The sequence below is a fragment of the Colobus angolensis genome, unplaced genomic scaffold (assembly GCF_000951035.1).
Source record: "Colobus angolensis palliatus isolate OR3802 unplaced genomic scaffold, Cang.pa_1.0 Scaffold135, whole genome shotgun sequence".
Lineage (NCBI taxonomy): Eukaryota > Metazoa > Chordata > Mammalia > Primates > Cercopithecidae > Colobus > Colobus angolensis.
Window position 1 is genome coordinate 2,719,450 of NW_012114433.1, and position 13,265 is coordinate 2,732,714.

At 51.0% G+C, this 13,265-nt stretch overlaps 1 protein-coding gene across 1 annotated transcript in view; it reads left to right on the forward strand.

Moving 5' to 3' along the window:
- Positions 1 to 9,255: 9,255 nt before the first annotated feature.
- GRID2IP (glutamate receptor, ionotropic, delta 2 (Grid2) interacting protein) overlaps positions 9,256 to 13,265 on the forward strand; it is a 68,604-nt gene continuing 64,594 nt past the window's right edge. The window contains exon 1 of the mRNA XM_011934402.1: positions 9,256 to 9,684. Within this exon, the coding sequence (XP_011789792.1) occupies positions 9,256 to 9,684 (429 nt within the window). The remainder of the gene's footprint in view (positions 9,685 to 13,265) is intronic.

Below are 13,265 nucleotides of genomic sequence, written 5' to 3' on the forward strand. Positions count from 1 at the left end.
TATTGTATTTTTAGTAGAGACGAGGTTTCACTGTGTTAGCTGGCATGTTCTCAATCTCCTGACCTCATGATCCTCCTGCCTCTGTCTCCCAAAGTGTTGGGATTACAGGCGTGAGCCAACGCACCCAGCCCATAGCTGTTATCTTTCATGGTGTCCTCACGTAGTGAAAGGACAAATAGCCTCCCTGAAGCCTCTTTTATAAGGACACTAATCCTTCTAATTTATATCTCCCAAAGGTCCCACCTTTTAATATTGTCAGACTGGGGATTAAGTTTCAACCTATGAATTGTAGGGGATGTAAACATTCAGACCATAGCACTACTCACTCTACTTGTTTTAGTTCAGGCTGCCATAACAAATACCATAGACTGAGTGGCTTAAACAGCAGAAATTTATTTGCTGACTGTTCTGGAGACAGGAGAACCATGAGCAAGGTGCTGGCCAAATGGGCTCCTGGTGAGGGCTCTTTTTCTGGTTTGTAGACTGCCGCCTTCTTATTGTGTCCTCAATGGTCTCTTGTTGGCACACTCTAAGAGATAGTAAGTGAGCTCTTTGGTGTCTCTTCTTCTTCTTCTTCTTTTTTCAATACAGGATCTGGCTCTGTTGCCCAGGCTGGAGTCCAGTGGCTAATCACAGCTCACTGCAGCCTCAGTCTCCTGGGCTCAAGTGATCCTCCCACCTGAGCCTTCTACCTGAGCCTCCCAAGTAGCTGAGACTACAGGCACATGCCACCATGCCCAGTTAATTTTTGTGTTTTTCATAGAGACGGGGTTTTGCCATGTTGCCCAGACTGGTGTTGAACTCCTGAGCTCAAGCGATCTTCCTCCCAAAGTGCTGGGATTACAGGCATAAGCCACCATGCCAGGCCTGGTGTCTCTTCTTCTTCTTCTTCTTCTTTTTTTTGAGACGGAGTTTCATTCTCGTTGCCCAGGTTGGAGTGCAATGGCACGATCTCGGCTCACGGCAACCTCCACCTCCCGGGTTCAAGTGATTCTCCTGCCTCAGCCTCTGGAGGAGTAGCTGGGATTACAGGCATGCACCACCACGCCTGGCTAATTTTGTATTTTTAGTAGACACAGGGTTTCTCCATGTTGGCCAGGCTGATCTCAAACTCCCGACCTCAGGTGACCCACCAGCCTCGGCTTCTCAAAGTGGTGAGCCACTGTGCCTGGTCTGTCTCTTCTTATAAGGACACTAATCCTATCAGATCAGGGTCTCAGCCTTCTGACCAGTTGACCTCTATTACTTCCTTAGAGGCCCCAACTCCAAATGCAGAATTATAGGACATTTAGCTGGTGTCCATTGGAGACTTGCTTGGTGTGTATGGGAGCCCCCCAATCTGATATCATAAATGTTTGTGTTGTTGGCCGGGCATGGTGGCTCACACCTGTAATCCCAGCACTTTGGGAGGTTGAGGCAGGTGGATCACTTGAGGCCAGGAGTTTGAGACCAGCCTGGCCAACATGGTGAAACCCTGTCTCTACTAAAAATACAAATATTAACTGGGCGTGGTGGCACGCACCTGTAATCCCAGCTACTCGGGAGGCTGAGACAGCAGAATTGCTTGAACTTGGGAGGTGGAGGTTGCAGTGAGGTGAGATGGCGCCACTGCACTCCAGCCTGGGTGACAGAGTGAGACCCTGTCTCAGAAAGGAAAAAAAGAAAAAAAGAAAGAAAGAAAGAAAAAGGCTGAGTGCTGTGGCTCATGCCTGCAATCCCAGCACTTTGGGAGGCCGAGGCAGATGGATCACAATGTCAGGAGTTCAGGACCAGCCTGGCCAAGATGGTGAAACTCCGTCTCTACTAAAAATGCAAAAACTAGCCAGGCCTAGTGGTGGGTACCTATAATCCCAGCTACTCGGGAGGCTGAGACAGGAGAATCGCTTCAACTTGGGAGACAGAGATTGCAGTGAGCCAAGATCGTGCCACTGCACTCTAGCCTGGGTGACAGAGCAAGACTCCATCCCAAAAAAACAAAAAAGACAAAGAAGTGTTTGTGTTGTTCCATTGAGTGTGAGAGGAGTAGAAAAAAGCTTTTGGGTTATTCAATCTTTTACATCCACCTTTCAACTCTCAGGAGGACTCTGAGTCCGGTACTCTTTCTACTGGAGAAAGGGCATTGCTGCAATCCCAGCCTGACATTCTACTCCATACTCCATGTTCCATCTTCTTGCCAGCAGGAGGAGGAAGGGAAGCCAGCCCCAGGCCAGCAGGGTTTCCCGGGGGTGTCAGCAGATATGGAAAAGTCTCTGGAGACTCTTGGGTGGGTGCTGTGGAGAGGGGCTGGCGTCATTGACGTCTCTCTTCATTTTACACCCCAGGTTCAAACATCAGCAAATCCTAGGGACTCTGCTGGAGTTCCTTAGTTTTTCATTTCAAATTCAGAGTGTCTTAGTTTTTCCCTAAAGCTTTTTGATTTTTTGTTTGTTTGCTTTTGTGTGTTTGCTTGCTTTTGTTTGTTTTGTTTTGAGACAGGATTTTGCTCTCGTTGCCCAGGCTGGAGTGCAGTGGTGTAATCTTGGCTCACCACAACATCCACCTCCCAGGTTCAAGCGATTCTCCTGCCTCAGCCTCCCGCGTAGCTGGAATTACAGGAGCCCGCCACCATGCCTGGCTAATTTTGTATTTTTAGTAGCGACAGGGTTTCACCATGTTGGCCAGGCTGGTCTCAAATGCCTGGCCTCAAGCCATCCACCCGCCTCGGCCTCCCAAAGCGCTGGGATTATAGATGTGAGCCACTGCGCCTGGCCCCCAAAGCATTTTTGCTATCCTGGGTCTCCCCTTCTGCCAATATTCTCAGCCTGTCAGGCTCCCACTGCGACATTCTCTGCGGAACTGGATTCTCACACCCTTTTGGGTTTCACAATCCCCTCCAGCATCACTGTTCCCTCTGAACCAAGTGATATACCCTACTCCAAAGCAACACCCCTGAATCCTCTCGACCTACCTGCCATGCTCTGGGACTTCATGGATGGGCCGGGCCCCAGCCGTGGCTCACCCCCCACTCAGGAGTAAGCAGGAGGGGCCGGCCGGCTTGGGCCCTGGCCAAGCCATCCAGCCATCCTGCTGGTCCACCTGGTAACTGGGGCCTTCTCGGGTTACCCAGAGGATCACTTTGCCTTAGAAACTCCAACTGTCACTGCGGGCACATCAGTAACTGATGCCAAGGCCCTGAGCAGCAGAGGGCTGGCCACAAGTGAGTGTCCTTGGGCGTCCCGGGAGCACTGTGCTCTGAACTCCGTGGTCATTGCAGTCATCAGCGAGAAAGGTGAGCGGACCTGGGCTGGGGGCACAGCACCCACTCATCTGAGATCGGGGGTCCAGAGATGCCTCTTCCTCGTGCTCTGAGCTAGCCCAGTGATCCCCAGTAAGAGCCTGTACTCCTGCTTCCAGGAAAGGTGAAGGAAAAGACAGTGGGCCAGGCTGGGGGCTCTGATGGGCGGAAGAGAGGGCTTGGGTCAGTCTGCAGGGCGGGGGATACATCGGAGGACTTGCCAGGGTTCAGGAGCCCTGGGGGTCAGTACTGCGGGCTAACCCAACCAGACTGGGTGTGGAGGTGTCAGAAGTTCCCTGCTTCAGCCCCTGATGGGCGGCACTACCACCCACTCACAGGTGTGGGGGCCAGAACAGGTGTACATGGGGATGCGGGAATTGTGTCTCAGCCCCCAATTCGGTTTCCAACCAGCCCTTCCTTTTTTTTTTTTTTTTGAGACAGAGTCTCACTCTGTCACCCAGGCTGGAGTGCAGTGTCACAATCTCTGCTCACTGCAACCTCCGCCTCCGGGGTTCAAGCGATTCTCCCACCTCAGCCTTCCGAGTAGCTGGCATTATAGGCGTGCACCACCACGCCCGGCTAAGTTTTGTATTTTCAGCAGGGACGGAGTTTCACCACATTGGCTAGGCTGGTCTTGAACGCCTGAACTCTAGTGATCCACCTGCCTTGGCCTCTGAAAGTGCTGGGATTACAGGTGTGAGCCACTGTGCCTGGCCAGCCCTTCCTTGATGATGGGGAGTGGAGTCTCCTCTCATGGTTGAATTCAGGCCCCTCCAGGATGGGGTGAAGCCTAAACCCCACCTGGGCACAGGGGACCACAGGAGCCCACTGCTTTGCCACCAAGTGACAGATGAAGTGTCCCTGAAGCTCCATGCCTAGAGGGCAGCACCGCAACCTGGCAGCTCAGGATGAGGACCCCTGGGATATGTTTGGATCTGATCCCGCCAGCCTCAGGGTGTGACAGCCTGTTTCCCACCTAGTGCGAGGAGTTCTCTCATTGGGCCCTCTGGTGGCCAGGTGAGAACAGTTCTCACTGGGTGTCACTCAAAGAAATTTCCTTCTAGTTCATCAGAGGTCTCTTCCTCGTCCCCAGTTCCCAACTCCACAGCTTCCTGGAAGTGTTCCCCAGACCTCCTAGGAGAGGCTGGTTCTGTGAGAAGGATGGCCATGGGCAGATCTTCACACATCTGCAGGGGACTGAGCGGCACCCAAGCCCAGGGCCTTGCAAAACCAGCCCTCAGAGGTTCTTCCAAGCCAGCTCAGGAAGCCTTCACACACTGACCAGAACCATACTGACCACACCACCTACTGCCTACGGTTTCAGAGGCCGCCATGGGCTCCTGCAAGAAACCCTTACTATAAACAGAAACACACACCAGGCTGAGGCGGGAGGATCACTTGAGGCCAGGAATTCAAGACCAGTCTGGGAAACATAGCGACACCAGGTCTCTATTTTAAAAAATGGGCCGGGTGCAGTGGCTCATGTCTGTAATCCCAGCACTTTGGGAGGTGGATCATTTGAGGTCAGGAGTTCAAGACCAGCCTGACCAACATGGTGAAACCCTGTCTCTACCGCAAATACAAAAATTAGCTGGGTGGTAGTGGCACACACCTGTAATCTCAGCTACTTGGGAGGCTGAGGCAGGAGAATCACTAGAGTTTGGGAGGCAGAGGTTGCAGTGAGCCAGTCTGGGTGAGAGTGAGACCGTCTCAAAAAAAAAATTTTTTCTTGTTTTTCTTTTTTGTTTTTTTGAGACAGAGTCTCACTCTGTCGCCCAGGCTGGAGTGCAGTGGTACGATCTTGGCTCCTTGCAACCTCTGCCTCCCAGGTTCAAGTGATTCTCCTGCCTCAGCCTTCTGAGTAGCTGGGACTATAGGCACATACCAGCACACCCGGCTAATTTTTTGATTTTTTTTTTGTATTTTTAGTAGAGACAGTGTTTCACCGTCTTAGCCAGGATGGTCTTGATCTCCCGACCTTGTGATCCGCCCGCCTTGGCCTCCCAAAGTGCTGGGATACAGGCATGAGGTACTGCGTCCGGCCGAGATGCAACTTTCATATGAGACCTCTTCTTGTTTCCTCTTTACTTAGAGATTTCTAGCACTGAGTATCCCACTAGTTGCAAGTGATTAGAACTGAACTCTAAACAGCCTTACATTTTTAAAAATTTATTTATTTACTTATTCATTTGTTTGTTTATTTTTGAGACAGGATCTCACTCTACTGCCCAGGCTGGAGTGTGGTGGCACCATCATGGCTCATTGCAGCCTACACTCCCATGGGCTCAACTGATCCTCACACCTCAGCCTCCCAAGTAGCTGAAACTACAGGCACGTGGCTAAATTTGTGTGTTTTTTGGGAAGAGATGGTGTCTTGCTATGTGGCCCCAGGCTGATCTCCAACTCCTGAGGTCAAGCAATCCACCCGCCTCAGCCTCCCAAAGTGCTGGATTACAGGTGTAAGCCACCGTGCCTGGTCAATTTTTATTTCTTTTTAGAGGCAGGGTCTTGCTCTGTCATCCAGGCTGCAGTACAGTGATGTAATCATAGCTCACTGCAGCCTCAGACTCCTGGGTTCAGGTAATTCTCCCACCTCAGCCTCCTGAGTAGCTAGGACTGCAGGTGTGTACCACCATGCTCTGCTAATTTTTTTTTTTAAAGACAGGGTCTGGCTTATGCCTCTAATCCCAGCACTTTCAGAGGCTGAGGTGGGTGAATCACCTGAGGCCAGGAGTTTGAGAACAGCCTGGCCAACATGGCGAAACCCCATCTCTACAAAAAAAATACAAAAATTGGGGCCGGGCGCGGTGGCTCAAGCCTGTAATCCCAGCACTTTGGGAGGCCGAGACGGGCGGATCACGAGGTCAGGAGATCGAGACCATCCTGGCTAACATGGTGAAACCCCGTCTCTACTAAAAAATACAAAAAACGAGCCGGGCGAGGTGGTGGGCGCCTGTAGTCCCAGCTACTCGGGAGGCTGAGGCCAGAGAATGGCGTAAACCCCGGGGGCAGAGCTTGCAGTGAGCTGAGATCACGCCACTGCACTCCAGCCCGGGCGACAGAGCTAGACTCCATCTCAAAAAAAAAAAAAAAAAAAAATACAAAAATTAACCATGTGTGGTGGTGTGCACCTGCAGTTCCAGGTACTCGGGAGGCTGAGGCAGGAGAATCGCTTGAACCCGGGAGGTTGCAGTGAGCTAAGATCGAGTCATTGCACTCCAGTGTGGTGACAGAGTGAAACTCCGTCTCGGAAAAAAAAAGAAAAAAAAAATGACAGTGTCTTGCGCTGTTGTCCAGGCTGTCTTGAACTCCTGGGCTCAAGTGATCCTCCTGTCTCGGTCTTCCAAAGCACGGAGATTACAGGCATGAGCCACCTCATCCAGCCAAACAGGCTTTAAAAAACAACAACCAAAAAGAGGAATGTATGAGCCTGTGTTCCTGAGAAGTCCTTTTGTCAAATGTAAGTTGGGTGCATTTCAGGCACAGCTGGATCCAGGAGTTCGGATGATGTCGTAAGAACTGATCCGCCACTTGGTGGCAACATGGCTGCCAGCAGCCCCAAACCTTCGATGTCCGTACAGCTAACAGACCCACAGAAAGATGGTTCTCTCTCAGGATCAACATATCAACTCTGTAAGGGCTCTGAAAAGCCCTCTGTGGGACACAGAGGACAACAGCTGAGACACAGTGATTGGCCAGCCTGGTCAATGCCCACCCCTGCCACCAGGGCCAGTACATAAATGTTTGTTCCCCAAATCCCAGGGCATAGGAAAGAGGACATCAACCCACTCCACCTCCTACAATACGAGTGAAGGGAAGCCAGGGAGGGCATTCTCAAGCCAGGCAGGAGACGTCTGGACAGAGGTTTGAGGCTTTGCCTGAGGTGTGTGGGGAGCCTCTGTGGAGAGAGCCTTGGATGGGGGCCTGAGGGCAACCTGGCTCTGCCATTCCCCAGCTGGGTGACCTTGGGTTAGGGCCCTCTCCTGTCTCAAGGAGCAGACATAGCATATGCTGGGTCTGAGGAGGTTTCTAAATTCTCCCGTAGGCTGGGTGCAGTGGCTCACACATGTAATCCCAGCACTTTGGGAAGCTGAAGAAGCAGGATCGCTTGAGCCCAGAAGTTTGAGAGCTGTCTGGGCAACAGAGTGAGACCCTATTTCTATTAAACTTTTTAAAAAAATTAGGTGGGCATGGTAGTATGCGCCTGTGGTACCAGCCACTCAGGAGGCTGAGGCAGGAGGATGACTTCAGCTTGGAAGGTCGAGTCTGCAGTGAGATATGATGATGTTTCTGCATTCCAGACTGGGCAACAGAGTGAGACTCTGCCTCTAAAAAATAAAGCAAAATAAAATAGAGCCCCAGAGGCTGGGCACTGTGGCTCATGCCTGTAATCACAGCAATTTGGGAGGCTGAGGCAGGTGGATCACCTGAGATCAGGAGTTGGAGACCAGCCTGGCCAATATGGTGAAACCCTGTCTCTACTAAAAATACAAAAAGTAGCCGGGCGTGGTGGTAGGCACCTGTAATCTCAGCTATTCGGGAGGCTAAGGCAGGAGAATCGCTTGAACCCGGGAGTCAGAGGTTGCAGTGAGCCGAGATCACACCACTACACTCCAGCCTGGGCGACAGAACAAGACTCTGTCTCAAAAATAAAATAAAATAACATAAAATAACATAACATTAACATAACATAACATAACATAAAATAAAATAAATTAAATAAAAAAATAAAGTCCCAGAGATATGAATGGTCTCTGGGAGACCATTCTGCTCCAACATTCTGGGCTTCAGGAAGTGTGTGATTCATGCCAGATCCTGAAAGGGAATTTTGGTAGATGGAGAGGGGTAAGAAGAGGGATTAAGGTGTAGGAAGTGAGGAGGGCCCATGGAAGCCAAGTATATTGTGTAAGACAGTAAAATAGACCTGTGGAATCAGGAGGGGCCCATGGAAAAGGGTGTGGCCACATTGGTTAAAAATCCAAGGCCCTGGGCCGGGTGTAGTGGCTCACACCTGTAATCCCAGCACTTTGGGAGGCTGAGGGGGGCGGATCACGAGGTCAGGAGATTGAGGCCATCCTGGCTAACACGGTGAAACCCCGTCTCCACTAAAAAAAAAATACAAAAAATTAGCTGGGCATAGTGGCGGGGGCTTGTAGTCCCAGCTATCAGGAGGCTGAGGCAGGAGAATGGCTTGAACCCAGGAGGTGGAGCTTGCAGTGAGCAGAGATAGTGCACCACTGCACTCCAGCCTCCGAGACAGAGGGAGACTTCATCTCAAAAAAAAAAAAAAAATCCCAGGCACTCAAAAGAAGACTTTAAGGAAGGGTCACTTTTCTTTTACACCCCCTCCCTAATTTTGTTTTTAGTTAAAAAAAAAAAAAAATAGGCAAGGCACGATGGCTCATGTCTATAATCCTAGCATTTTGAGAGGCCAAGGCAGACGAATCACCTGAGGCCAGGAGTTCAAGACCAGCCTAGGTAACATGGTGAAACACTGTCTCTACAAAAAAATACAAAAATTAGGCAAGGCTGGCATGGTGGCTCACGTTGTAATCCCAACACTTTGGGAGGCCAAGGCAGGCAGATCACCTAAGGTCAGGAGTTCGAGACTAGCCTGACCAATATGGAAAGACCCTGTCTCTACTAAAAATACAAAATTAGCCGGGCATGGTGGCGCATGCCTGTAATCCCAGCTACTTGGGAGGCTGAGGCAGGAGAAATGCTTGAACCCAGGAGGCAGAGGTTGCGGTGAGCAAGATCGCGCCATTGCACTCCAGCCTGGGCAACAAGAGTGAAACTCCATTTCAAAAAAAAAAAAGGACAGACAGATGGAAGGGAATTGAGACAAAGACAAAGAGTCAGAGGGATGAGGCAGAGATAAGTAGAGGCCTTCAGTGGCCCATGCCCAGGGCATTTGAGTGGCATTGGAGCCACGGACAGAGCCGCAAGAAAATCCCTGTTCTGTCTCCAGTTGCAGGTGCATGGCCACCGCTGCCATGCCGGCCACCAATCAGGGCTGGCCGGAGGACTTTGGCTTCCGGCTAGGTGGCTCCGGCCCCTGCTTCGTCCTGGAGGTGGCCGAGGGAAGCAGCGCACATGCTGGAGGACTGCGGCCAGGCGACCAGATCCTGGAGGTGGAGGGGCTGGCGGTGGGTGGTCTGAGCCGCGAGCGCCTTGTGCGCCTGGCACGGCGCTGCCCACGTGTGCCGCCCAGCCTGGGTGTACTCCCAGGTCCCGACGGTGGCCCCGGCCCGGGATCCGGCCCAGCGGCCCCAACCACAGTCTTGCGGGCCCCGCGGTGCGGCCGCGGCCTAGCTCTGGGCCGTGAGCTGCTTCACTTGGCTGGCCGCAAGCGCCCGGAAGCGGTGCACCGAGAGCGCAGGCGCAAGGCCCAGGAGTTCAGCCGCAAGGTAGGGCGCTGGGGGAAGGAGAAGCTGGAGAGACGCGGAGCCAGACGGCCGCGGGAGCGGGGAAAGGGGGCACTGGGGGGAGGGGCTCATAACGTGGGCGGGGAGTGGGCGGGCCCCCCTCCCCCAGGGCCAAAGGTAAGGAAACGTAAGGGGTCACATTTAAGAGAAATGTGGGAGTGCTCAACTTAAAAACCTTGCATCTAATTTTGCTTTTTGTTTGTTTTTTGAGACAAGAGTCTCACTCTGTCGCCCAGGCTGGAGTGCAGTGGCGAGATCTTGGCTCACTATAACCTCAGCCTCCCAAGTTCAAGTGATTCTCCTGCTTCATTCTTCAAGTAGCTGAGATTACAGGCGTTTGCCACCACACCCAGCTAATTTTCTTCTTCTTTTTTTGTATATTTAGTAGAGACGGGGTTTCACCATGTTGGTCAGTCTGGTCTCAAACTCCTGACCCCGAGTGATCTGCCTGCCTCGGCCTCCCAAAGTGCTGGGATTACAGGCATGAGCCACTGAACCCGGCCTAATTTTGCAATTTTTATTCACTTGTTTTTCTTTTTTATTAAGGTACTATAGGTGTAAATTGTATTAAATGTACAGCTCAATGAATTTTCCATATGCATATGCCCTTGAATAACCACCCTCCTGATCAATATATAAAATAATAGGATATAGATAAAAATATAATGTAGGCTATAGAATAATTGACACCAGAAGGTTCCCACGTGCCCCTTTCCCTGTCTATCCTCCCCATTAAAACTTAACTGCAGGCCAGGTGCTAGGTGTAATCCTAGCATTTTAGGAGGCCAAGGTGGGAGGATCACTTAAGACCCTGAGTTCAAGGCCAGCCTGGGCAACATAATGATACACCATTTCTACAAAATAAAAATCAAAACCTAGCTGGGCATGGTGGTGCGTGCCTTATAGTCCCAGCTACTCAGGAGGCTGAGGCGGGAAGATCACTTGAGCCTGGGAGTTTGAGGCTGCAGTGAGCTATGATTGCACCACTGCATTCCAGCCTGGGTGACAGAGTGAGACTCCATCTCTAAAATAGAAATAAAAAATAAAAAGAGCCAAAGAGCCACAGATATCGCTTCTTGGCCCTTCATCTAAGATCAAATGTAAAAGAGCCAGTGGGGCGAGGTGGCTCACGCCTGTAATCCCGGCACTTTGGGAGGCCGAGGAGGGCTGATGACTTGAGCTCAGGAGTTTGAGACCAGCCTGGGCAGTGTGGTGAAATCCCATCTCTATCAAAAAAAAAAAATATATATATATATATATGTGTGTATATATATATGTGTGTGTGTGTGTGTGTGTATATATATATATATAAAGCCATCAAGTGTGGTGGCTCACGCCTGTGGTTCCAGCTACTCAAGGGGGTTGAGGTGGGAGGATTAATTGAGCTTGGGAGGCGGAGGTTGCAGTGAGCTGAGATCAAGCTACTGCACTGCAGCCTGGGTGGCAGAGTGAGACTCCATTCCCCGCAACCAAAAAAACAGTGTCAAAGAGTCACACCTGTTCTAAGCCCCCACAAAACCAGGATTAGGCCTGCCCTTGCACAGCGGCCTCTCTGGCTTGTTGGCTTCAGGAGGCCCTAGTTTGGGTTCACCAATCTTCCAAAGGCATTTCCTCTTGACTTTGGCACAAACCAGGCTGTGATAGGTTGCAGGTGGAATATTAGAGTGGCCCTGAAGATTAAGAATCAGGAGCCTGGAATGGATCAGACCTCCAACCACAAGAAGAACCCAAGACCTGAGTCACCTGCAGGAAGTGGGGAGTGGCCACAAGGCAAGATGGAGGCACCATTCAGAGACCCAGGGCTGGGATGGAAAGAGGGAGGATGGAGTCGGTCTCAGGCCTGAATTTCAAGCCACCCCTGATTTGCAGGAACCTGCCATTTGCTGTACAGATCCAGGCAATTCCAAGAAACCTGGGATGTGACACGGTTATAAAAGAAGCTGCCTAGTATGGTCACATTTACCCCAGGCCACCGACAAGGTCCCCGTACAGCAACCTCCCACACCACTCGCCTTCACTCCTGTCCTCCAGGGCTTTCAGATGGGATCCCAAGGCCTTTATTTCACTAATACTTGAATGGAACCAAAAGTGAGCCTGTGTGCTACTAGGAAATAGTCCGGAGTCACAACACTCGGTCCCTACCCCTGCCTGGGCATCGGGCCCCTGTGGACGTGAAGCCTGGAAACTCAGTATTTGCTTGGTGGCTGGGACACTTGAGCTCGTAGACTTTTTTTTGTTCTTTTTTGAGACAGAGTCTCGCTCTGTCACCTAGGCTGGAGTGCAGTGGCGCGATCTCAGCTCGCTGCAACCTCCACCTCCTGAGTTCAAGTGATTCTCCTGCCTCAGCCTCCCAAGTAGCTGGGATTACAGGTGTGGGCTACCAGGCCCAGCTAATTTTTTTTTTTTTTTTTGGTATTCTTAGTAGAGATGGGGTTTCACCATATTAGCCAGGCTGGTCTTGAACTCCTGACCTCGTGATCCACCTGCTGCGGCCTCCCAAAGTGCTGGGATTACAAGTGTGAGCCACCACTCCAGCTGACTTTTTTTACATTATTTTCATTTTTAATTTTTGTGGGTACCTAGTAGGTGTATATATTTATGGGGTATCTGAGATATTTTGATACAGGCATGCAATGTGAAATAAGCATGTCATGGAGAATGGGGTACCCATCCCCTCAAGCATGTATCCTTTGAGTTATAAGCAATCTATATACACTCTTTTAAGTTTGTATTTATTTTTTTTGGAGACGGAGTCTCACTCTGTTGCCCAGGCTGGAGTACAGTGGTGCGATCTCAGCTCACTGCAACCTCTGCCTCCCGGGTTTAAGCAATTCTCCTGCCTCAACCTCCCAAGGAGCTGGGATTACAGGAGCCCACCACCATGCCTGGCTAATTTTTGTATTTATAATAGAGACGCGGTTTCACTATGTATGTTGTCCAGGCTGGTCTCGAACTCCTGACCTCAGGAGATCTGCCTACCTCAGCCTCCCAAAAGTTCTGGAATTATAGGCATGAACTACTGTGCCTGGCCTAAGTTATTTTAAAATGTACAATTAAGTTATTATTGACTATAGTCACCCTGTTGTGTTATCAAGCTTACAGACTTTTCCTCTGCAGAAGGGAATCTGCTCAGTTCTGCCCCAGCAACACTTGGCCATGGGGTTTGGGAGGTCAGGGAGCCTGGAAACTCGGTTGGAGTTTGACTATTGCAGAAATGCCTCCCAGCCCACTGCCCAAGCATCAGGTGCCCAGGCATCAGGTCCCCACCCACTCTGGCCTCCTCCAGTGCCCAAGCTTGGTCCAGTCCTAACCGCTTCCAAATTAACCCCCTCAGGTGTGTCTCCTCTATCATGTGTCCTAGCCTGATCCCCCGAATGGGCTTTTCCGACCCTGAGCAGACCAGCCTCTGTGGCCAGGTACACACGCTCGCATACACACAGGACTCAACTCCAGCTTCCCTCCATCACCAATGTCCAGATCTTCCAAAGCTGTGACTTTCTTCCTGTACCCACAACAGGCTCTGCTGCTATGACAAACCAACCCAATTTTTTTTTTTTTTTTTT